This window comes from Phyllobates terribilis, unplaced genomic scaffold (assembly GCF_046119375.1).
Source record: "Phyllobates terribilis strain yellow unplaced genomic scaffold, ASM4611937v1 Scaffold_209__1_contigs__length_3470805, whole genome shotgun sequence".
Classification (NCBI taxonomy): domain Eukaryota; kingdom Metazoa; phylum Chordata; class Amphibia; order Anura; family Dendrobatidae; genus Phyllobates; species Phyllobates terribilis.
The window spans coordinates 2775101-2802283 of record NW_027362969.1 but is presented as its reverse complement, the minus strand read 5'-3'; the positions used below and the strand labels follow the sequence as shown (position 1 = coordinate 2802283).

The 27183-nt window shown below is 47.0% G+C and overlaps 1 protein-coding gene across 2 annotated transcripts; it reads left to right on the top strand.

The window, feature by feature from the left end:
- The first annotated feature begins 4106 nt into the window (after positions 1-4106).
- LOC141213718 (dynein axonemal heavy chain 12-like) lies at positions 4107-27183 on the top strand. Of its 2 annotated transcripts, XM_073665299.1 has the most exons (7): positions 4126-4224; positions 12107-12213; positions 15696-15880; positions 16172-16292; positions 17428-17710; positions 22159-22276; positions 26596-27183. In XM_073665299.1, exons 3-5 carry the CDS (start codon positions 15740-15742, stop codon positions 17457-17459), a joined length of 294 nt encoding a protein of 97 aa, XP_073521400.1. In that variant the 5' UTR covers positions 4126-4224; positions 12107-12213; positions 15696-15739; the 3' UTR covers positions 17460-17710; positions 22159-22276; positions 26596-27183. The 2 variants fall into 2 exon arrangements, with proteins under 2 accessions (XP_073521401.1, XP_073521400.1); XM_073665300.1 differs by lacking the exon at positions 12107-12213 and having other exon boundaries at positions 4107-4224.

The following is a 27183-nucleotide window of genomic DNA, read 5'->3' as shown; positions in this document are numbered from 1 at the left end:
TGGCACCTCCACTACTCAGTTGTTTGAAACTCCGGCAGAGGTCAGATGTAAACATTGTTGAGGAGCTGAACATCACAGCTCTGGTCACTGTGTAGTGGCTGCTACCTGGTGCTGCAGATCAGCTCCTATTACATGAATATTAGCAGACTTGCAGGACCCACAGTACAGTGAATGGAGCAGTGATGTTCAGATCTTCAAACTATTTACATCTGAGCGTTGCAAACAACTGATGGGTAGAGCCAGTGCCACGTGTGGGAGCCCACCTATCTGATATTGATAACCCATCCCCAGGATGGCATCTCAGTAGATACCATACCAGGATGGGGGACATTATGCCAGAATGGGTACATTATACCAGAATTAGGTCATTATGCCAGAATGTGAGACACTGTAACAGAATGGAGTGCATTGTACCAGGATGGGGGGCATTAAACCAGTATGATGGTCATTAAACCAGGATGGGGGGTCATTATACCAGGATGGGGGGTCATTATACCAGGATGGGGACATTATATCAGAATGAGGACATTATATCAGAATTGGGGACATTATACCAGAATTGGGGACATTATACCAGAATAAGGGACACTATACCAGAATGGGGTACACCATACCTGGATGGGTGACACTATATCAGAATGGGGACATTACATCACAATGATGATATTATACCAGTATGGGGGATATTATAGCAGCATGGGGGACATTATGCCAGAACTGGAGATACCATACCAGGATGTGGGGCATTATACCAGCTTTGGGGACATTATAGCAGAATTGGGAGCATTACACCAGCATGGGGGATATTATACCAGGTTAGAGACATTATACCAAAATGGGGACATTATATCAGAATGGGGACACTATACCAGGATGGGGACATTAAACCAGAATGAAGTAAATGATGCCAGAATGGGGACATTACCAGACAGGGGCACAGGTGGGGGAAAATGTCATAGCATAAGGCCCAGCATGTGGGAGATTATTACAAGAAGGAGCCAGGATGGGGGACATTACTACATAGGGAGAGAACACATATTTCTTTATAGGATCCAGAACGCTACAAGGGCCCATACATCTGACCAACATGCCGGTGGGGGCCTATCAGACTCTAGTTACTCCACTAGGTGGGACCAGATCATTTCCAGGACTCCTTGTTCTTTACATTGAAGATAATTCTTAATGACATTGGCTGTATGTTTGGGGTTGTTGTTCTGCTGAAGAAAACATTTGGATCCAATCGGACACCTCCCTGATGATATTGCAGGATGGATAAGTATCTGCCTCTATATCTCAGCATTGAGGGAACCAATAATTCTGACCCAATTTCCACCTCCATTTGCTGAAATGCAGCCCCAAACTTACTGGACCCTCCACCGTGCTTATGCATCACTATTGCCCACAGACGCTCATTATTGTACTGCTCTCCAGCCCTTCAGTGAACAAAATCTCTTCTGTAATAACATTTTTCATATTTTGACTCAACCGTCCAGAGCACATCCTGCCAATTTTCCACACCCTGGTTCCTCTGTTTTAATGCATAGTTGAGTCACTTGGCCTTGTTTTGATGTGGAAGATATGGCTTTTTCACCACAATTTTGCTATGAAGACCACTTCTGGCCAGTCTTCTCTGAACAGTAGATGAGTGAAGCTGAGTCCCACTGGTTGCTGCCAGTTCTGAGCTGATGGCACTGCTGGACATCTTCTGCTTTTGAAGGAAAGTAACCATAATGTGTCATACATCTGCTGCACTAAGTTTCCTTGGCCGACCACTGCATCTACTGACCTCGATGTTGCACATTTTCTTGTGCATCTTCACAAGTGCTTGAATGACACATCTTGAACCCTCAATCTGCTTTGAAATTTGTGCCTTAGAGACCTTGCTGATGTAGTATAACTTCCTTGTGTATTCTTGCTCAGTCTTGCCATGGTGTATGACCAGACACCTGACTGTATTATTACAAAATCCCTGACTTTGCGCAGGTGTACCTAGAAGAATTGACGCTGTTTTAAAGTGAAAAGTTGGTCACACTAAATATTGATTGGATCTAGATTTTTCGTTTGTTCATTCACTTTGTATTTTGTTAATTGATTAAATAAATCATTAACATTTCTATTTTTGAAGCGTTCTTACTTTACAGCATTTTTTCTACACCTTTCTAAAGATTCTTTTTATGTGATAGTGTCTTTTATTTGCTCATTAATAATCTGATATATCGTTTGGTATTTTGTGTATAGTTGTTTTTTTGCTGTTGGGGTAAATTGTAGGATATTGATTTCAGAGTGGTTTCCTGATCCTTTGATTGTAGGAATGAGTGGTATATATGTGCTAATAAATTAGGACAAAACGTAGGAAATTTAGGAAAAAACTGAACATCTCAGCAGTAATAACATGCTGATTGTGATGTCATGAAGATGACTTGAATTTCCACCAATCAGAGATCAGCATGTATCAGGTCACCCAGATAGAACAGTCCATGAAACATGAGTCACGGCCACTGTGAGGTCATAATGCTGATTAGAATTTCCACCAGTCAGAAAACAGAACCGCCCAGAAGAACCACCCAGGAGGTATGAGTCATCGCCACTGTGAGGTCATAATGCTAACCAATCACAGAGCAGCCACACCCAGATTTTCCACCAATCAGAGAGCAGCCACACCCAGATCTTCCACCAATCAGAGATCAGCAGTGGGTATAAATAGCCGCTGCCGCCTGCCCGGCTTAGCCTTGCACTGGTTGGGTCTCTCTTTTTTTTCCTCTCTCTTGGTCTCTCTCTCTCTCTTCTCTCTCTCTCTCTCTCTCTTCTCTCTCTCTCTCTCTTCTCTCTCTCTTCTCTCTCTCTCTTCTCTCTCTCTTCTCTCTCTTTCTCTCTCTCTTCTCTCTTCTCTCTCTCTTCTCTCTCTCTTCTCTCTCTCTCTTCTCTCTCTCTTCTCTCTCTCTCTCTCTCTCTCTCTTCTCTCTCTCTCTTTTCTCTCTCTCTCTCTCTTCTCTCTCTCTTCTCTCTCTCTCTCTCTCTCTTTCTCTCTCTCTTTCTCTCTCTCTCTCTCTCCGGCCCTCTTAAGGGCTACCCCAAATGTGTAAAAGATAGAAACCAATATTTGTGTTGTTTGTCCGTTTTATGAGCCTTTGATTAACCCCTTCTCACTCTTTGCCATATATATATATATATATATATATATATACATAGTATGTGCAGGTGGGCCTTAAAGGGAATTTCCAGGACAAACATATTGATGGCCTATCCCCTGGTTATCTCATTAATATCAGATTTGTGGGGGTCCGGCACGTGGCTCCTCCACTAATCAGCTGTTTGCAGCTTCGGTCGAGGTCAGATGTAAACATTGTTGAGGAGCTGAACATCACAGCTCTGGTCACTGTGTAGTGGCCGCTCCCTGGTGCTGCAGATCAGCTCCTATTACATGAATATTAGCTGATCTGCAGGACCCACAGTACAGTGAATGGAGCAGTGATGTTCAGATCTTCAAACTATTTACATCTGAGCGCTGCAAACAACTGATGGGTAGAGCCGGTGCCGCGTGTCGGAGCCCCACCGATCTGATATTGATAACCCATCCCCAGGATAAATCATCATTATTATACTACTGGAAACTCCATTAATGGATTGTCTGGGATTAATAACTCGAGCCCCTTCTTTAAGAAAAAACAGTCCCTAACTGGTCACAGGATAAATGTGGGATTTCAGGTCACCCATTTACTGCAATGCAGCTGGCAATGCCACCAAGCGGATCTAAGCAAGTCCCGGGGCCTCAACAATATACAGCCAGTGCCCGAGTATAGGATGGAAGATTAAAAAAAATCTTCAAAAATGTATTTTGTATGAGGCATACATCAAAAATACATGCAATGCTTTTCCTGACAACACTGAGTTTTATAATGTGGAAAAAAACGTTTAAAAAAACACTGTGTGAACATAACCCTAACTGCATTGTGACTGTGTATATACATATATAAGCTGCCCCTCCCCCACCATGTGAGCATTCTCAGCGCGTACTGACCAATGCTGTCCACCAGGTGGCATCAGCAGGAAATTACAGCGATGAGACAAGCACTGCATGACATCCCCGCCCCAATCTGCCCTATACCAGACACGCCCCCTACCAACGCCCCGCCTCCACTGCCATGACAACCGAATTATTTAATGGCAGAAAGAGAGACCTTATATGAGCAGAGAAGTAGCGGCCGGAGCGCGGGGTCCGCACAGGTGAGCGCCCCCATAACACAGTGTATGTACTGCACGTCAGCTCTATGGCAGACTGTCACCTGTGCTGGATCCAGTACGTGTTATTTATATCTGTACAGAGACACAGAGGACGCAGCGGGGCCCTGTCGCCAGATATATATATATATGTGTGTGTGTATATACAGTATATATGTGTATGTATATGCTGTATTACTGTATATATGTGTGTGTGGGGGGGGATATACAGTATATATATGTGTATGTATATGCTGTATTACTGTATATATGCGTGTATATATGTACTAGCTATTGAACCCGTTCTACGCCCGGGTGGCGAGCATTTTTATTGGTATATGGTCTCCCATCCTGGTATTTGTGCTGCCCCCATCCTATTGTGGTATGCATGGTCCCTCCACCCCCCAATCCTGGTATACATGGCACACCTCATTCCCCAATCATGGTATGTATGGTCCCCTCACCCCCCAACCCTGGTATGCATGGCACACCTCACCCCCCAATCATGGTATGTATGGTCCCCTCACCCCCCAATCCTAGTATGCATGGCACACCTCATTCCCCAATCCTGGTATGCATGGTCCCCTCACCTCCCAATCCTGGTATACATGGCACCCCTCACCCCCCAATCCTGGTATACATGGCACCCCTCACCCCCCAATCCTGGTATGCATGGCACCCCTCACCCCCAATCCTGGTATACATGGCACCCCTCATTCCCCAATCCTGGTATGCATGGCACCCCTCATTCCCCAATCCTGGTATGCATGGCACCCCTCATTCCCCAATCCTGGTATACATGGCACCCATCACCCCCCAATCCTGGTATGCATGGTCCCCTCACCCCCCAATCCTGGTATGCATTTTCCCCTCACCCCCCAATCCTGGTATGCATGGTCCCCTCACCCCCCAATCCTGGTATGCATGGTCCCCTCACCCCCCAATCCTGGTATACATGGCACCCCTCATTCTCCAATCCTGGTATGCATGGCACCCCTCACCCCCAATCCTGGTATACATGGCACCCCTCATCCCCCAATCCTGGTATACATGGTCCCCTCACCCCTCAATTCTGGTATACATGGCATCCCTCATTCCCCAATCCTGGTATACATGGCACCCCTCACCCCCTAATTCTGGTATGCATGGTCCCCTCACCCCCCAATCCTGGTATGTTTGGTCCCCTCACCCCCCAATTCTGGTATACATGGCATCCCTCATTCCCCAATCCTGGTATGCATGGTCACCTCACCTCCCAATCCTGGTATACATGGCACCCCTCACCCCCCAATCCTGGTATGCATGGCACCCCTCACCCCCAATCCTGGTATACTTGGCACCCCTCATTCCCCAATCCTGGTATGCATGGCACCCCTCACCCCCAATCCTGGTATGCATGGCACCCCTCATTCCCCAATCCTGGTATGCATGGCACCCCTCATTCCCCAATCCTGGTATGCATGGCACCCCTCATCCCCAATCCTGGTATGCATGGTCCCCCCCCAATTCTGGTATACATGGCACCCCTCAGCCCCAATCCTGGTATGCATGGTCCCCTCACCCCCCAATTCTGGTATACATGGTACCCCTCACCCCCAATCCTGGTATGCATGGTACCCCCTCATCCCTATTCTGGTATCTATGGTACCCCCTCACATCCCCAATCCTGGTATGCATGGTACCCCTCATCCCTATCCTGATATGCATGGCACCCCTCACCCCCAATCCTGTTATGCATGGCACCCCTCACCCCCAATCCTGTTATGCATGGTCCCCTCACCCCCAATCCTGTTATGCATGGTCCCCTTACCCCCCAATCCTGGTATGCATGGCACCCCTCACCCCCCAATCCTGGTATGGATAGTCCCCTCACCCGCCAATCCTGGTATGTATGGTCCTCTCACCCCCCAATCCTGGTATGTATGGCACCCCTCACCCCCCAATCCTAGTATGCATGGCACACCTCATTCCCCAATCCTGGTATGCATGGTCCCCTCACTTCCCAATCCTGGTATACATGGCACCCCTCACCCCCCAATCCTGGTATGCATGGCACCCCTCACCCCCAATCCTGGTATACATGGCACCCCTCATTCCCCAATCCTGGTATGCATGGCACCCCTCATTCCCCAATCCTGGTATGCATGGCACCCCTCATTCCCCAATCCTGGTATACATGGCAGCCATCACCCCCCAATCCTGGTATGCATGGTCCCCTCACCCCCCAATCCTGGTATGCATGGTCCCCTCACCCCCCAATCCTGGTATGCATGGTCCCCTCACCCCCCAATCCTGGTATGCATGGTCCCCTCACCCCCCAATCCTGGTATACATGGCACCCCTCATTCTCCAATCCTGGTATGCATGGCACCCCTCACCCCCAATCCTGGTATACATGGCACCCCTCATCCCCCAATCCTGGTATACATGGTCCCCTCACCCCTCAATTCTGGTATACATGGCATCCCTCATTCCCCAATCCTGGTATACATGGCACCCCTCACCCCCTAATTCTGGTATGCATGGTCCCCTCACCCCTCAATCCTGGTATGTTTGGTCCCCTCACCCCCCAATTCTGGTATACATGGTATCCCTCATTCCCCAATCCTGGTATGCATGGTCACCTCACCTCCCAATCCTGGTATACATGGCACCCCTCACCCCCCAATCCTGGTATGCATGGCACCCCTCACCCCCAATCCTGGTATACTTGGCACCCCTCATTCCCCAATCCTGGTATGCATGGCACCCCTCACCCCCAATCCTGGTATGCATGGCACCCCTCATTCCCCAATCCTGGTATGCATGGCACCCCTCATTCCCCAATCCTGGTATGCATGGCACCCCTCATCCCCAATCCTGGTATGCATGGTCCCCCCCAATTCTGGTATACATGGCACCCCTCAGCCCCAATCCTGGTATGCATGGTCCCCTCACCCCCCAATTCTGGTATACATGGTACCCCTCACCCCCAATCCTGGTATGCATGGTACCCCCTCATCCCTATTCTGGTATCTATGGTACCCCCTCACATCCCCAATCCTGGTATGCATGGTACCCCTCATCCCTATCCTGATATGCATGGCACCCCTCACCCCCAATCCTGTTATGCATGGCACCCCTCACCCCCAATCCTGTTATGCATGGTCCCCTCACCCCCAATCCTGTTATGCATGGTCCCCTTACTCCCCAATCCTGGTATGCATGGCACCCCTCACCCCCCAATCCTGGTATGGATAGTCCCCTCACCCGCCAATCCTGGTATGTATGGTCCTCTCACCCCCCAATCCTGGTATGTATGGCACCCCTCACCCCCCAATCCTGGTATGTATGGCACCCCTCATCCCTATCATGCTACACACAAATACAAGAAAATAAACACTTATACTCACCTTTCTTCCCTGTGCTCCAGCGCTGTTTCCCGTTCTGCTGGAGGCCGGGGGAGGAGTGCGGCGCCGAAGTACGCGTGTGCTCATACCACGCTGTCCGGCTCCATTTTGCTGAAGACACATTGCAAATGTGTCTTCAGTAAAATGGCGCCGGATAGCGCTATGCGCATGTGCCGATTTCAATGCCTCCCTCTTCCCCCGGACTCCGGACCGAACAGAAGCGCCGCGGTAGCGCTCATCCCGGTCAGGTAAGTATGTAAGTATGGCGCCAGAGATCGCGGTATGTGTTCAGTGTATAAGCATACCGTGATCTCCTGCACCATACACTCCTCTTACCTGTAACGGCTCCATGCGTTCTTCAGTCTGGAGCCAGACTGTGCAGGCGTGTCGCACTAGCGCAGACTATAAAGGCTTCAGACAGAGGGACGCTTGTAGCGTTATATTATAGATACTCTATATGTATGTATATATATATATGTATACTGTATATGTGTATATGCATACTGTATGTATATATATATGTATACTGTATATGGGTGTGTATATATGTATACTGTATATGGGTGTGTATATGTATACTGTATATGGGTGTGTATATATGTATACTGTATGTGTGTGTATATATATGTATACTGTATATGTGTGTGTATATCTATACTGTGTATATATGTATACTGTATATGGGTGTGTATATATGTATACTGTATATAGGTGTATATATATGTATACTGTAGATGTGTGTATATGTATACTGTATATGGGTGTATATATGTATACTGTATATAGGTGTATATATATGTATACTGTAGATGTGTGTATATGTATACTGTATATGGGTGTATATATGTATGCTGTATGTGTGTGTATATATATATGTACAGTGCTGGCCAAAAGTATTGGCACCCCTGCAATTCTGTCAGATAATACTCAGTTTCTTCCTGAAAATGATTGCAATCACAAATTCTTTGGTATTATTATCTTCATTTAATTTGCTTGCAAGGAAAAAATACAAAAGAGAATGAAGCAAAAATAAAATCATTGATCATTTCACACAAAACTCCAAAAATGGGCCGGACAAAAGTATTGGCACCCTCAGCCTAATACTTGGTTGCACAACCTTTAGCCAAAATAACTGCGAACAACCGCTTCCGGTAACCATCAATGAGTTTCTTACAATGCTCTGCTGGAATTGTAGACCATTCTTCTTTGGCAAACTTGTAGTGAGCTGGCCGTCTCTGGCTGTTCTGTGATAATTGATATAGAGCCTGTTACAGAAGTGATTACACAGGATGATGTTGCCACCTTGTGGCCAGAGGTTGCACCTGCGCAGGGTGTGATGACAGAGAAAAAGACTGAGCCTCCTGTGTCCCGCCCTAGAGAGTCACGTGACCAAAGTGGGAAGCAGGAAAAAGCGCGCGCAGAGTCTGCTGTGGTCTGTGAAAAGAGCCAGGACGGTGTGCAGGCCCTCGTGTGTGGCGCAGGAGAGACTCTCAACGTGATTTCTTCTATCTGACACCATATCCTCGGAGCCTTCCCCAGCTCCTGCACTGCTGAAGGATTCAGCTGTTACACTCCCTGCTACTGGAGTGTGGACTACATAAGGGGACCCACCAGAGCTTCTATCCGGATCAGAGAGACTGTAAGCGGGACCTCTGGCGAGAGGCCGAAGTATCCCTTCCTTTGTTTCCGCGAATTCTGCTGTTCCTGTTTTTTTTCCGGCTGGGACGCCTTCCTGCAAAGACAGACAGGCCTGCGACGGGGGACACATCCTTCTGGAGTAAAGGACTGGTAACGTGTGAGTAGGGACAGTGAGGGTCAGCTTATCAGTACACGTTATTACTGTGCATATTTACGGTTGTCATTTATTGTTTTTTTTTCTTTGCTGTGTTAAAAATGTATGCGAGTAAAGATACGGTTGTCAAGATAGAGTCTGTGTGTGGGGATCTTGCTGGGCCAGATCATAGATACCAATGCGCGGCCTTGCCCGCGGTCACTTCAAACTGCTCCAGGTCCCTGATATTTGAAGGGAGCCTTCTCCAAACTGCCATTTTGCGATCTCTCCACAGGTGTTCTATGGGATTCAGGTCTGGACTCATTGCTGGCCACCTTAGAAGTCTCCAGTGCTTTCTCTAAAACCATTTTATAGTGCTTTTGGAAGTGTGTTTTGGGTCATTGTCCTGCTGGAAGACCCATGACCTCTGAGGGAAACCCAGCTTTCTCACACTGGGCCCTACATTATGCTGCAAAATTTGTTGGTAGTCTTCAGACTTCATAATGCCATGCACACGGTCAAGCAGTCCAGTGCCAGAGGCAGCAAAGCAACCCCAAAACATCAGGGAACCTCCGCCATGTTTGACTGTAGGGACCGTGTTCTTTTCTTTGAATGTCTCTTTTTTTTTCCTGTACACTCTATGTTGATGCTTTTTCCCAAAAAGCTCTACTTTTGTCTCATCTGGTCAGAGAACATTCTTCCAAAACGTTTTAGGCTTTCTCAGGTAAGTTTTGGCAAACTCCAGCCTGGCTTTTTTATGTCTTGGGGTAAGAAGTGGGGTCTTCCTGGGTATCCTACCATACAGTCCCTTTTCATTCAGACGCCAACGGATAGTATGGGTTGACACTGCTGTACCCTCGGACTGCAGGGCAGCTTGAACTTGTTTGGATGTTAGTCGAGGTTCTTTATCCACCATCCGCACAATCTTGCGCTGAAATCTCTCGTCAATTTTTTTTTCCGTCCACATCTAGGGAGGTTAGCCACAGTGCCATGGGCTTTACACTTCTTGATGACACTGCGCACGGAAGACACAGGAACATTCAGGTCTTTGGAGATGGACTTGTAGCCTTGAGATTGCTCATGCTTCCTCACAATTTGGTTTCTCAAGTCCTCAGACAGTTCTTTGGTCTTCTTTCTTTTCTCCATGCTCAATGTGGTACACACAAGGACACAGGACAGAGGTTGAGTCAACTTTAATCCATGTTAACTGGCTGCAAGTGTGATTTAGCTATTGCCAACACCTGTTAGGTGCCACAGGTAAGTTACATGTGCTGTTAATTACACGAATTAGAGAAGCATCACATGATTTTTCAAACAGTGCCAATACTTTTGTCCACCCCCTTTTTTAGGTTTGGTGTGGAATTATATCCAATTTGGCTTTAGGACAATTCTATTTGTGTTTTTTTCATTGAAGACAAATTAAATGAAGAGAATAATACCAAAGAATTTATGATTGCAATCATTTTCAGGAAGAAATTGAGCATTATCTGACAGAATTGCAGGGGTGCCAATACTTTTGGCCACCACTGTATACTGTATATGGGCGTGTGTATATATATATGTATACTGGTATGTGTGTGTATATGTGTGTATATATGTATACTGTATATGTGTGTATATATGTATACTGTATATGTGTGTATATATGTATACTGTATATGGGTGTGTATATATATATATATATATACAGTATATGGGTGTGTATATATATATATACTGTATACTGGGTGTGTATATATGTATACTGTATAAGTGTGTATATATATGTATACTGTATATGGGTGTATATATATGTATACTGGTATATGTGTGTATATATGTATACTGTATATGGGTGTATATATGCATACTGTATATGTGTGTATATATGTATACTGTATATGTGTGTATATATATGTATACTGTATATGGGTGTGTATATATGTATACTGGTATATGTGTGTATATATGTATACTGTATATGGGTGTGTATATATGTATACTGTATATGTGTGTATATATGTATACTGTATATGTGTGTATATATGTATACTGTATATGGGTGTGTATATATATATATATATATACAGTATATGGGTGTGTATATATATATATACTGTATACTGGGTGTGTATATATGTATACTGTATAAGTGTGTATATATATGTATACTGTATATGGGTGTATATATATGTATACTGGTATATGTGTGTATATATGTATACTGTATATGGGTGTATATATGCATACTGTATATGTGTGTATATATGCATACTGTATATGTGTGTATATATATGTATACTGTATATGTGTATATATGTATACTGTATATGGGTGTGTATATATGTATACTGGTATATGTGTGTATATATGTATACTGTATATGGGTGTGTATATATGTATACTGTATATGTGTGTATATATGTATACTGTATATGTGTGTATATGTATACTGTATATGGGTGTGTATATGTATACTGTATATGTGTGTATATATATGTATACTGTATATGGGTGTGTATATATGTATACTGTATATGTGTGTATATGTATACTGTATATGGGTGGATATATACAGTACAGACCAAAAGTTTGGACACACCTTCTCATTTAAAGATTTTTCTGTATTTTCATGACTATGAAAATTGTACATTCACACTGAAGGCATCAAAACTATGAATTAACACATGTGGAATTATATACTTAACAAAAAAGTGTGAAACAACTGAAAATATGTCTTATATTCTAGGTTCTTCAGAGTAGCCACCTTTTGCTTTGATGACTGCTTTGCACACTCTTGGCATTCTCTTGATGAGCTTCTAGAGGTAGTCACCGGAAATGGTCTTCACTTCACAGGTGTGCCCTGTCAGGTTTAATATGATAAAGTGCTTTATTCTTTGTCGGGTCCAGGGGTCCTGTAGAATGTGAATCCCTGAGGAACAGCGGATCCTTGGCTTGTGCCAAGACAGAAGAAAAGTTGCTGAACACTTGGTACCCCAAAGTGATCAATCTATTTGCCAATCAAGATGCCCTGCAGTTGATTAATGCGGACAAATTGGATTCCTTTTATAACTGCGTCTCGACTAGCGGGGTGCCTCAAGGGTCTGTCTTGGGCCCTATATTATTTAATATATTTATTAATGATCTAGTGGAAGGGTTGCATAGTAAAATAGCAATATTTGCAGATGATACTAAACTTTGTAACGTAGTTAATACAGATGAGGATAGGGCACAGCTACAGGAAGATTTAGATAAATTGGGGAGTTGGGCCAAAAAATGGCAAATGGGGTTCAATGCCGATAAATGTAAGGTCATGCACATGGGAAAGAAAAACAGCAGTCACCCATACATATTAAATGGGAAACCGTTGGGGAAATCTGACATGGAGAAGGACCTGGGCGTCTTGGTTAACAGCAAATTAAATTGGAGTGCCCAGTGTCAGGCAGCAGCTGCGAAGGCAAATAGAGTCATGGCATGCATCAGAAGAGGAATAGGGGCATATGATGAGAACATTGTTCTTCCTCTGTGTAAAGCGCTGGTAAGGCCGCACTTAGAATATTGTGCACAGTTCTGGGCTCCGGTACTCAGGAAAGACATATTGGAGCTAGAGAGGGTACAAAGGAGGGCGACTAAGGTAATAAAGGGAATGGAGGGACTAAAATACCCAGAGAGGTTGTCCAAATTAGGCCTATTTACGTTGGAAAAGAGAAGGCTTAGTGGAGACCTCATAAACATGTATAAATACATCAGGGGGCTGTACAGAGATCTCTCCCATGACCTGTTTATACCAAGGATGGTGACAAAGACGAGGGGGCACACTATGCGTCTGGAGGAAAGGAGGTTCCTGCACCAGCATAGAAGGGGATTCTTTACGGTCAGAGCTGTGAGACTCTGGAATTCTCTGGGAGAGGAAGTGGTGATGTCCAACTCACTTAATGAGTTCAAGAGAGGACTGGACGCCTTTCTTGAGAACAATAAAATTACATCTTATGCTTAGTGATAGTTAATTAATCCAGGGATTTAATCTGACTGCCAGATTGGAGTCGGGAAGTGAATTTTTCCTCAATGATGTAAATTGGCCTATACCGCATGGTTTTTTTTTGCCTTCCCCTGGATCAACGCTGCGGAATAGCTGCAGTGCACAAGAAATAGGCTGAACTGGATGGACGCTTGTCTTTTTTCGGCCTTTTAAACTATGTAACTATGTAACACTTATGTCCAAGCAGGTAAAGGCGGCTGCAAGATCCGTGATATATAAGGATTCATGTTCATTATTGTATCTCTGGATCAGACATAGACTCAGAGTGATACAACTAAATAGACCCTATAGGGGTAAAGTTGGCATATCCGGGGGGAAATATATCCCAGATTTGCCAAACTGAGCCAACTCATGAAACACATGGGTACATAGGAGAAGAAAGAGTTAATTGGCGTAAAAAATATAAATTTTTATTCCATCAAGTTAAAAAACGTACATAGTAAAAAGAGAAATGACATAATACGGATAGTATAAAGACACTAATTAGATTACCAATGTAGCAAGATATGTTACAAAGTATACATATATGGTCACGCATATGGTCACAGTGGGACATGAGCAATATAGATAATATAGCATAAGGTTAGTATATCAAGACAATCCAAGGAGTGTAATAATATATCAAAAAGTAATCCATAAGTATTCCATAGTCATTGGATTTACACTTGCCATATGCATCAGGTATCCATCTAAATAATGCTCCTGCCCACAAATAATCAGATACATGTCATATAAAACATTTTTTAAGGTAGTCTCTTACCACAAAGAGTGCCAAAAAGGAGGGTAAAGTGCATAAAGGAACGCACAGTGGCAGAGTGGTATTCCCATCTCATATATTTATGGCACTTCCACAGTCTGAGGACGCACATTCGGCTGAAGTATATTGCTGCGCAGGGACATGCCGGGTCCCTGAGCTGCAATGCATGCCGCCAGCCAATCAAAGGCCAGTAGCTGATGTCGGCGTGCCAGTCACGAGCGACGCATGGAAGTGACGTCATGCGCTGCCTCTACCGGCACACTGAAATCAGCTACAGAAGAAGACGCCGCATGTCGTGGGAGCTCAGGAAGGTAAGAAGAATCATTTATTTTTGTTTATTTAATGTATTAGAAAAGAACGACAGAACATTATACCAGGAAAGGGCCAAGGATGGGGAGCATTAGACAAGGAAGGGGCTCAGGGTGGGGAGAATTAGACAAGGAAGGGGCCCAGGATGGGGAGCATTATATAAAGAAGGGGCCCAGGATGGGGAACATTATACAAGGAAAGGGCCCAGGATAGGGAGCATTATACCAGAATGGGGGTCATTATACCATGACATGGGCCAGGATGAAGGACATTACACCAGGAAGGGCACAAGGATGGAGGTCATTATACCAGAATGGGGCCTAGGATGGGGGACAGGATACCAGGATGGAGGACATTGTTATAGGATGGGGGACATTGTACCAGGATTGGGGACATTGTTACAGGAAGGGGCCAGGATGGGGGACATTATTACAGTAAGAGGCCCAGGACCAAGGACATTATACCAGGAAGGAGCCCAGGATTGGGACGTTATTGCTGAAAGGGGCTCAGGATGGGGGGTATTATACACAGAAGGTGGATATTATAACAGGAAGAGGCCCAGGATCGGGGATATTATAACAGGAAGGGGCGCAGGATGGGGAACATTATACCAGGAAGGGGCCTAGAATGAGAGACATTATTATAGGATGGGGCTACAATGGGAAACATCCAAGGCAGGGACGAACACGCGCATCATTATCGGATCTAGAATGCTACAAGGGCCCATACATCTGACCAACATGCTGGTGGGGGCCCAGGTCCAAATTTTGCACATCTGCAGGAACATGGCATATGGCTTAACAGTATGTCATATGTTGGGAAGGGGTTAAGCTACAGCACATTACATAGCCTCTTGCAGCTATATCAATGGAAAAATTAAAAAATGTATGGCTTTTTGAAGAAGGGAAGGAAAAAATGCAAAACAAAAAATTATCCGGTCCTGAAGGGATTAAGGAGTTCCCACCCACAGTAAATGTTGTCACTCAGCTTAAAATCTTCACTTGCTTATTAGCAGAAGCTAAGGTTTCATTAGGATCTCCGAGGCTAAAGTTACATGCGGCTCCAGCTTACATGTAAAGGGGATGGTATCAAGGAGTCTCGCCAAACTTTCCCTACAAATGTCCAACAATTCAGAATTCATATCCATTGATAATTTATCTTCTAAAATGATAGCATTTTTTTTCTATCCTTTTCATTTTATGTGTAATTAACTTTTTGCTCTCCTCCTTTAAGCAATGGGAGGAACGACTGATAAGGATCCAGGAAACCATTGATGAATGGCTGAAGGTGCCGACCCAGTGGCTTTAATCTTCTCTTCTGAGGACATCATGCAGCAAATGCCTGAAGAAGGACGCTTATTCCAGACTGTGGACAGAAACTGGAGAGAGATCATGAAACATTGCGTTAAAGACCCGAAGGTAAATGGATGCTTCATGGTGGACTGATACAAGAAAGCACGGTCATCTTGCATCCAGGATTGATGTTTTCCAAGAGTCCGTGTCCTGATGCTTCCATCACAAGGATCCCGGGTTATGGGGCTCCGCACTGCCTGGACTCCAGCCTCCCGCATCTTCTATTTTCTATCCAAATAGGTTCTAATTTTTCTTTTAATATAAACTATTGGCACAATAGTCAATGAATGTGACCTTTTTTCAGTCTCTATAACTATATAATGGAATCTTACTTATGGGCTATCTACTTTGTTTTAGGTTTTAAGCGCCACTTCTCTGACCGGACTTCTGGAGAAACTTCAGGACAGCAATGTGCTTCTGGATAAAATCATGAAAGGGCTGAATGCCTATCTGGAGAAGAAGAGGCTTTTTTCCCACGGTATAGTCCTTTCACTTGTTGCAATGATTGTATATATTCCTTAAATATTTTTTTTTCTTATTTAAACGCATTGAAATCATTTTTGTAATTGGATTTCATTAATAATTTTGCACTGTTTGCCTTCTATTGGCTCTGTGTTGCGCTGGCTATTGGACTTATTTTTAATCTGTCTTTTTTCAGCTCCTCTTAGCCGATTTATGACCACAGATCACATCAAAGCTGAATGTGCAGGAAACAAAAAGCCTAACGGTGCAACATTTTTAATGAAACTGAATTGTCGCAAATACTCGCAATTAAATGGGTATTCCCATCTCCAAGATCCTATCCCAATATGTAGTAGGCGTAGTAATAATAATAATATTAGCAAATACCTCCAATTAGAAGTGTAGTATAGTTCTTCTGATTCACTATGTCGCTTTCCCCATGTGCAAGGCATTGCAGTAGCTTCGGTATCCATGGTTACGACCACTCATATAGTGACAGTTATTTGCTAGTGGTCGTAACCTAAGCTACTGCAATGCCCTGCACATGGGGTAAGCAACAAAACAAATCAGAAGAACTATACTAAACTTCTAATTGGAGGTATTTGCTAATATTATTATTATTACGCATACTACATATTGGGGTAGAATCCTGGAGATGGGAATACACATTTCAGTTAAATAAAAAAAAGTTCCCAAAGCTGGATAGCCCCTTTAAGCTAACCATACGCATGACATATGAGATACCCGTGGTCTGAATGGTTATTTGGCTATTTCTCCTGACTCCCACCTATTCTGCTGAACAGTCATGTGGTTTTAATGGGGAGAGAGGAGAAAGTCGGTACTGGACACCTCCGGCAGCGGGTTATCTCCCCTGAGAACCAAAAGACCGGGTATTGAAATCCCATCTGCCCGATCCTTCTGGCCCTGACATCCTCTATCGGGGGAGAGTCAGGAGACCCCCATACACATCAGTGGGTAGGCCGGTCCTGCTGCAATCGTCAGGTTTAAACTATTTTAATCCAATGTGTATGGGGACTGAATCTTTACTTTAAAGCTTTGCTTTTCTATTTTCTCACATAGACACTAATACAAATGGCGCCTGACCCAATACTTTAATGACATCTTTATCATATTGTGCATTTTCGCTTTAGCTTTTTCTTCCTGTACAACAATGAAATGCTAGAAATTCTCTCTGAGACTAAAGATCCTCTGCGGGTCCAACCACATCTAAAGAAGGGCTTTGAAGGCATAGCAAAGCTGGAGCTCCTTCCTAACCTGGACATCAAAGCCATGTACAGCACCGAGGGGGAACGCGTAGAGCTCATCCAGACCATCTCCACCTCCGAGGCTCGGGGGGCCGTGGAGAAGTGGCTCATCCAAGGGGAAGATGTCATGTTAAGGAGCGTGCATGATGTTATTGCTCGGTCACGAATGGTACGGATCTACATACAGACCAAAAGCATTAATTGAAACTAATCTAGTCTATATATATAATCGTCTTATCCCGTCTGTCTGTCTGTGTGTCTGTCTGTCCAGGAAATCCCGCGTCGCTCATTGGTCCGGCAGCGGCCAATCAGCGCCGGGGGATTTCTAAAAAAAGATGGCGGCCGTTAGCGGCTCATCTGCGGGACGGAGCTGAGCGGCGATGCAGCCGGGAGATGACCGGCGCAAGGCGCTCATCTCCCGGCCGGCAACAGCAGAAGGAACCCGACCGACGGACCCATCTGCGGGATGGAGATGCAGCCGGAAGATGAGCGCCGCGAGGCGCTCATCTCCCGGCCGGTAGCAGCGGAAGGACCGCCGGCGTCGCTGACCTCCATGCGGAAGGGAGGACCGGGGAGCGGCGCTGCGGGTCGGGATACTTCTGCTGTGAGCGCCCGCTATGTCCCGGGTTCTCGCAGCGGAAGTAGCCGCACAGGCAGCGCCGCTCCCCGGTCCTCACCAAGACGATTCGATGATTGATCGCGGTCTTCGGACCCGACCAATCACTGATCTTAGCGCAAAACTTAAACACCGCTGTGCTGATTGGTCGCCGACGCTGCCCGCGACCAATCACCGATCTTGGCTCCACATTTAAACACCGCTGTGGTGATTGGTCGCGGCCGATATTTAAATTTGGCGCCAAAATCGGTGATTGGTCGCGGCCGATATTTCAATTTGGCGCCCAAATCGGTGATTGGTCGCGGTCAGCGTCCGCGACCAATCAGCACAATAGTGTTTAACTTTGGCGCCAAGATCAGTCATTGGTCGCGGGCCAAGACAGCGACCAATCACCGATTTGTGCGGCACTTTTAAATAGCGTCCGTGACCAATTGGATGTCAGCGCCGCTCCCCGGTCCTCCCTTCACACCCTAGCCGCATGGATGTCAGCGCCGCTCCCCGGTCCTCCCTTCACACCCTAGCCGCATGGATGTCAGCGCCGCTCCCCGGTCCTCCCTTCACACCCTAGCCGCATGGATGTCAGCGGCGCTGCCTGTGCGGATACTTCCGCTCCGAGAACCCGGGACATGAGCGGGCGCTCGCAGCAGAAGTATCTGGACTCGCAGCGCCGCTCCCCGGTCCTCCCTTAACACCCTAGCCGCTGATGTCCCCACTGTATCCGCATGGTCTTACAAAGGTCCGGACATTTGTGTTAAAAATCGCTGATTGGTCGCTGGCGCTGCCCGCGACCAATCACCGATTTGGGCGCCAAATTTAAATATCAGCCGCGACCAATCAGCACAGCGGTGTTTAAATGTGGAGCCAAGATCGGTGATTGGTCGCGGCCGATATTTAAATTTGGCGCCCAAATCGGTGATTGGTCGCGGGCAGCGCCAGCGACCAATCAGCGATTTTTAACACAAATGTCCGGACCTTTGTAACACCATGCGGATACTGTGGGGACATCAGCGGCTAGGGTGTGAAGGGAGGACCAGGGAGCGGCGCTGCGGGTCGTGATACTTCTGCTCCGAACGCCCGCTCATGTCCCGGGTTCTCGGAGCGGAAGTATCCGCACAGGCAGCGCCGCTGACATCCATGCGGCTAGGGTGTGAAGGGAGGAACGGGGAGCGGCGCTGACATCCAATTGGTCGCGGACGCTATTTAAAAGTGCCGCACAAATCGGTGATTGGTCGCGGTCTTGGCCCACAACCAATCACGGATCTTGCCGCAAAAGTTAAACACTACGGTGCTGATTGGTCGCGGACGCTGACAGCGACCAATCACCGATTTTGGCGCCACATTCAAATATCGGCCGCGACCAATCACCGATCTTGGCTCCACATTTAAACACCGCTGTGCGGATTGGTCGCGGACGCTATTTAAATGTGGCACCAAAATCGGTGATTGGTCGCGCCCAGCGTCGGCGACCAATCAGCACAGCGGTGTTTAAATGTGGAGCCAAGATCGGTGCGGGCGCTCTCAGCAGAAGTATCCCGACCCGCAGCGCCGCTCCCCGGTCCTCCCTTCACACCCTAGCCGCTGATGTCCCCACAGTATCCGCATGGTGTTACAAAGGTCCGGACATTTGTGTTAAAAATCGCTGATTGGTCGCTGACGCTGCCGCCGACCAATCACCGATTTAGGCGCCAAATTTAAATATCGGCCGCGACCAATCACCGATCTTGGCTCAACATTTAAACACCGCTGTACTGATTGGTCGCGGACGCTATTTAAATGTGCCGCCAAAATTGGTGATTGGTCGCGCACAGCGTCGGCGACCAATCAGCACAGCGGTGTTTGAATTTGCCGCCAAGATCGGTGATTGGTCGCGGCCAGCGCCAGCGACCAATCAGCGATTTTTAACACAGATGTCCTGACCTTTGTAACACCATGCGGATACTGTGGGGACATCAGTGGCTAGGGTGTGAAGGGAGGACCGGGGAGCGGCGCTGCGAGTCCGGATACTTCTGCTGCGAGCGCCCACTCATGTCCCGGGTTCTTGCAGCGGAACTATCCGCACAGGCAGCGGCGCTGACATCCATGCGGCTAGGGTGTGAAGGGAGGACCGGAGAGCGGCGCTGACATCCAATTGGTCGCGGCCGCTATTTAAATTTAAATGTGGCGCCAAAATCGGTGATTGGTCGCGCCCAGCGTCGGCGACCAATCAGCACAGCGGTGTTTAAATGTGGAGCCAAGATCGGTGATTGGTCGCGGCCGATATTTAAAATTGGCGCCCAAATCGGTGATTGGTCGCGGGCAGCGCCAGCGACCAATCAGCGATTTTGAACACAAATGTCCGGACCTTTGTAACACCCTGCGGATACTGTGGGGACATCAGCGGCTAGGGTGTGAAGGGGGGACCGGGGAGCGGCGCTGCGGGTCCGGATACTTCTGCTCCGAGCGCCCGCTCATGTCCCGGGTTCTCGCAGCGGAAGTAGCCGCACAGGCAGGGGCGCTCCCCTGTCCTCTCTAATACGATTCCGCTCCCCGCTCCTCACCAATACGATTCGCTGATTGGTCGCGCTCTCCACACCCGACCAATCAGTGATCTTGGCGCTAAAGTTAAACACCGCTCTGCTGATTGTTCGCGTCCGCTGCCCGCAACCAATCACCGATTTGGGCGCCACATTTAAATAGCGGCCGCGACCATTCACCGATCTTGCCGCCACATTTAAACACTGCTGTGCTGATTGGACGCGGACGCCGGACGCGTCCAATCAACGAGATTGGCGCCAAATTTAAGCAACGCTCTGCTGATTGATCGCGGTCGCTGGCCGAGATCAATCAGCAGTATTGGCGCAAAATTTAAACAACGCTCTGCTGATTGGTCGCGGTTGTCGGCCGTGACCAGTCAGCAGTATTGGCGCCAAATTTAAACCTCACTCTGCTGATTGGTCGCAACCACCGGCCGCGACCAATCTGCGTTTTTGGTGCCAAATTTAAACAACGCTCTGCTGATTGGTCACGGTCGCCGGCCGAGACCAATCAGCAGCATTGGGGCCAAATGTAAACCCCGCTGTGCTGATTGGTCGCGGTCGCCGGCAAAGACCCATCAGCATTATTGGTGCCAAATTTAAACCCTGCTCTACTGATTGGTCGCAGCCGCCAGCCGCGACTAATCAGCGATTTTGGTGCCAAATTTAAACACCGCACTGCTGATTGGTCGCGGCCGCCAGCCGCGACCAATCAGCGAGATTGGCGCCAAATTTAAACGCCGCTCTGCTGATTGGTCGCGGCCGCCATCCGCGACCAATCAGCAAGATTGGCGCCAAATTTAAACAACGCTCTGCTGATTGTTCGCTGTCGCCGGCCTCGACCAATCAGCGATTTTGGCGCCAAATTTAAAGAATGCTCTGCTGTTTGGTCACGGCCGGCGACCAATCTGTGATTTTGGCGCCGAATTTAAACCCCACTCTGCATCGCTCTGCTGATTGGTCGCGGTCGGCGGCCATGACCAGTCAGCAGTATTGGCGCCAAATTTAAACACCGCTCGGCTGATTGGTCGCGACTAATCAGCGATTTTGGTGCCAAATTTAAACACGCTCTCCAGTCCTCACTAACACGGTTCGCTGATTGGTCGCGGCCGCCGCCCGCGACCAATCATCGATATTGCCGCCAAATTTAAACACCGCTTTGCTGATTGGTCGCGGTTGCCGAACGCGACCAATCAGCGATTTTGGCGCCAAATTTAAACACAGCTCTGCTGATTGCACCCGGTCGGCCGCATACCTATTCTAGAATACCCGATGCATTAGAATCGGGCCACCATCTAGTTCTTTTATATTTGTATAAGATTATTTGGCGGCAGTGAATGATTTGTGGATGATGTATCTCTTGCTATAGAGCCAGGTAGCAGATCTTCTACCTGCAATCGGTAGAAATGAATTTGCTAGATAATACTAGTAAGGTTGTCCCTCTCTTAAATGCTTCTGTCAACGTAATTTAACTTTCTTTTTTAAAAGGCATACCCTGCGACTGCAAGAAAAGACTGGGTGAGGGAATGGCCGGGACAGGTCGTGCTCTGTGTGTCTCATGTTCTGGACAAGTGAAGTGCATGAAGCTATCGGCAGTGGCCCGGAGGTACGGCATAAGCTCCTTTACTGATCAAGGTTGCTTCACTATAAACAGTCATGGCCGGAAGTGTTGGCACCCTTGAAGTTGTTCCAGAAAATGAAGTATTTTTCCATAAAAAATTGCATGTGTATTTTCTGTTATACACATGTTTATTTCCTTTGTATGTATTGGAACAACACAAAAAAAGGCAAATTGGATATAATTTCACACAAAACCCCATAAATGGGTCGGACAAAATTGTTGGCATCTTTCCAAAATTGTGGGTAAACAATTTTGTTTCAAGCATGTGATGCTCGTTCAAACTCACCTGTGGCAAGTAAAAGGTGCGGGCAATATGAAAATCACACCTGAAACCTGATACAAAGGGGAAAAGTTGACTCAGTCTTTGCGTTGTTACGTGCCACACTAAGCAGGGAGAACAGAAAGAGGAGAAGAGAACTGTCTGAGGACTTGAGAACCAAAATTGTTGACTAATATCTTCTTTTTGTGTTGTTCCAATATACACAAATGAAATAAACATGTGAACAACAAAACGTGTAATTGTAATAATTTTCTGGGAGAAATACATATATATACATTCATAGACAGACTTCATGAGTTCTCCTGCTAATAGACTGTCATACCCAGAGACGCAGCTTATAGGAGTTTCCAGGGGGGGATATACCATTGGTGCAACAGAGGTAAGGGGACCCACATTCACATCCAAAGATGCAAGCAGCTTATTTCACAGTACGTTATTAGACTGCAAAGAGCCCATGTAGTGTTCTTGCCCAGGGGTCTTCTCCTGGGGGTTGCAGTTGTACAGCGGCTCAATATCTTGAAGGTACCCAAAAGGCTCCATAGTATTGTTGGGATTTTGCATTGATTCATGCATCTTGTCTAGAGATGCGCAACTAAATTTGCAGGACCTTGGTCTAAGAGAGCAGGTTAGTAGTCTGTGGCTGTTGGATGGGAGCCTTGCTAACCGCCTCTTACATGCCGGCATCCCTGGCTCCTCTTTTGATTAGCCGGCCAGGCGTGATGTCATTTGTGCCTCACACCACAACTATGACATCGACATCAAAAGAGGAGCCGGAGATGCCGGTTCACGGGGCTCCGGTCCTGCGGCCGTGGAATACTGACCGGACTGTTGGACCAGAGTCCTGCAAATCCATTCGCTCATCTCTACTCTCGTCATATCTACCAATAAGGGAAGACATTGTATGGGATTTCCCATAATACCAGCATAAAATTAATCCATCTGCATTGAGTTTTCCATGCTGTTTGTAGCAGGGTTTTATAGAGGTACATCTGGGTATTTGGAGCAATTTGCGAGGAGGCAAATTGTCCCAGCAGACTCGCAGCACATTGGGGGCTCTCGTCACCATAGAGGGGCACGCTCGTGACGTGGTCAGGGAAATGATCGAAACAGGTTTGTGCAAACATCATGGCTGGCAGCAAACTTTCCAATACCATGTTCTATTTATTATACACTACATGGAGAAAGGTATTGTGCCCCCTCCACATTACACCTACAGGGGCTTTTATGGCCTCCTATTCTAATCCATATCCAGGATGTTAATATGGAGTCCGTCCCTCTACAGATATCACAGCTCAGTATGCAGAGCACCTTCATACATTTCACCATATTCCTATGTTCTTTCCATATCTATGTTATGTTCCCCCCTCTTTTCTTTGAGTTTTCATAGGACACAATTGATCTTGTCACAGTAAAGCAATCTTGGGGTGTACTTACAATGACGTCTATGGGGCAGTAGTCATTTCTGCATATTGAGATGGTGGTCCCTATATAGGAATGTTTTGGCATCTGTAGGTGTCGGCATCCCCTGTATATGACTCATTGCCACAATTGATCTTCTTTATAGTCAGTGGTTTGGATGGCCTAGGTGCGGTTTGTAATATTTTCTATCAATGGTGTGTGTGCTCTCCTCTGTGCAGTGTCGTTCTATAACCATGGATGGACTAATAAAGGGGTTTTATGTCAATTCCTTTAATGACCTTTTGTTCGGTTTCTTTGTAGGTATTATGTCATTCTCCGAGTGGTCAGCCATTCTAAGCCTGAGCAGACATATGGCAATGTAATTGATGTGTGCCTGACATTGCTCTTCCCTATGTGGCGGTGACATATTTATGCTGCCATTCTCCAGTATTTGTTCTAATTAATCATCCTAAAGGTGTTTAGTGGGGTTGAGGTTGAGAACGTGTGGGAAACAGTTCTGCTCTTCTATTCCCTTAGGGTTGGAAGCTACAATTGTTTAAAATGTCTTGTGCTGAAGCATTAAGATATCTTTTCACTGGAACTAAGGGGCCTAGACCACCCCCTAAAAACAAGGCCATACCTCCACCACCAAACTGCCCAGCGGGCACAATGCAGTTAATAGGGTAACGTTCTCCTGGCATTCACCAAATCCAGACTCGTCCATCAGATGCCAGATAGAGAAGTGTGATCCGTCACTGCACAGAACAGGTCTCCTCCAGAGTCCTGTGGTGGCGGCTTCACACCACTCCATCCGACGCTCGGCATCGTGCTTGGTGATGTAAGGCTGCATGCAGCTGCTCGGCCATAAAGCTCCAGGTGGGGGCGCAGTGTTTGTGGTGATGTTGTTACCAAAGTAGATCTGGACTCTGCAGTTATGGAGTCAGGAGAGCGTTCTGCCCTCTGCTCCTCAGCACTCAGTGACCCCGCTCTGTAATGTTCTGGGGTCTCCTGAGTTGCTGCAGTTCCTTCCACTCCTTAATAATATCACTCACATGTGATGGGGGAAGATTTAGGAGGGAAGAAATGTAATATCCAGACTTGTTACCCCGGTGGCTCCTATTACAGGACCGCGCTGGTATCAGAGAGCTCTGCACCACCAGCCGTTCTGTCATATGTTAGTAACAGCACACAGCATGGGAGGGCGGATGTTATACACCGGGGGCGTGGGGATTGATGTTATACACTGGTGGGGGGCGAGAGTCTTAATGTTATACAAGGCCGAGGGGCCAGATGTTATACCCTAGGGGTACGAGGGGCTAGATGTTATACTGTCCGAGGGCTGGATGTTATACACTGAGGAGCAAGGGGACGGATATTATATACCGGGGTGAGGGGACGGATATTATACACCGGGGGGCGTGGGGACGGATATTATACACCAGGGGCGAGGGAACGGATATTATACACCAGGTGCGAGGGGACGGATATTATACACCAGGGGTGAGGGGACGGATATTATACACCAGGGGCGAGGGGACGGATATTATACACCGGGGGGCGTGGGGACGGATATTATACACCAGGTGCGAGGGGACGGATATTATACACCAGGTGCGAGGGGACGGATATTATACACCAGGGGCGAGGGGACGGATATTATACACCAGGGGCGAGGGGACGGATATTATACACCAGGGGCGAGGGGACGGATATTATTCACCAGGGGTGAGGGGACGGATATTATACACCAGGTGCGAGGGGACGGATATTATACACCAGGTGCGAGGGGACGGATATTATACACCAGGGGCGAGGGGACGGATATTATACACCAGGGGCGAGGGGACGGATATTATACACCAGGTGCGAGGGGACGGATATTATTCACCAGGGGCGAGGGGACGGATATTATACACCAGGGGCGAGGGGACGGATATTATACACCAGGGGCGGGGGGACGGATATTATACACCGGGGCGAGGGGACGGATATTATACACCGGGGGGGCGAGAGGCCAGATGTTATACACAAGGGGGAGGGAGCGAGGGGACAGATGTTATACACCGGGGCTGGGGGCCGGATATTATGCAAAGAAGGGCTTGGGGTTGGATGTTATACAGTGGGGTTGAGGGGATGGATTTTATACACTGGCGGGGGGGGGCGAGGGGACGGATATTATACACCGGGGGGGCGAGAGGCCGGATGTTATACACCAGGGGGAGGGAGCGAGGGGACAGATGTTATACACCGGGGCTGGGGGCCGGATGTTATACCCTGGGGGCCAGATGTTATGCAATGGAGCGCTTGGGGTTGGATGTTATACAGTGGGGTTGAGGGGATGGATTTTATACACTGGCGGGGGGGGCGAGGGGAGAGATGTTATACTAAACTAGGGGCGAGGGGTGGATGTTATACACCGGGGGAGGCGAGAGGCCGGATTTTATAAACTGGGGGCTGAGAGTCCGGATATTATACACCGTGGGCAATGGGACTAAATGAAAAAAGCAGAATTTGGTGACTAGGAGTTTTGTCCTATAATGTATGTGCATTTGCCTTCCCTTTAGAAACTCTCCCTTGTGATTCTGCAGTGTCTTAGAGGTTGACTATCTTTTCCTACATTCCTCAGGAGTTTCTCATGAATAGACTTCCGGTGGCTTGCCCAACTCCGCTATTACTGGGAGAATGAGAATGCGAGAGTGCGAATCATCAACTGCAATGTGAAGTCCGCCTATGAGTACCTGGGCAGCTCCCCACGCCTGGTCATCACTCCGCTCACTGACCGATGCTAGCGGACTCTGCTATGATGTGATGGGTTATGCTCAGAAATGTTTTTGACTTTTGTATGATGCATGAAACTTATTAGCAATTATTATTGATATTTCATACCAGTTCTTTCATGTTTCATTGGTAGATCGGTGCTTTTTATCTAAATCTTGGTGGAGCTCCAGAAGGTCCGGCCGGCACAGGAAAAACTGAGACCACCAAAGATTTGGCCAAGGCGCTGGCCGTGCAGTGTGTGGTCTTTAACTGCTCTGATGGTTTGGACTACATAGCAATGTCAAAGGTACATACAATGTTAAGCTGCTCCATTGCAGATAATAAACTGACTCCATCCGATGTTCTGCTGACATCTTTTGATTATATAGTACAGACCAAAAGTTTGGACACACATTCTCATTTAAAGATTTTTCTGTATTTTCATGACTATGAAAAT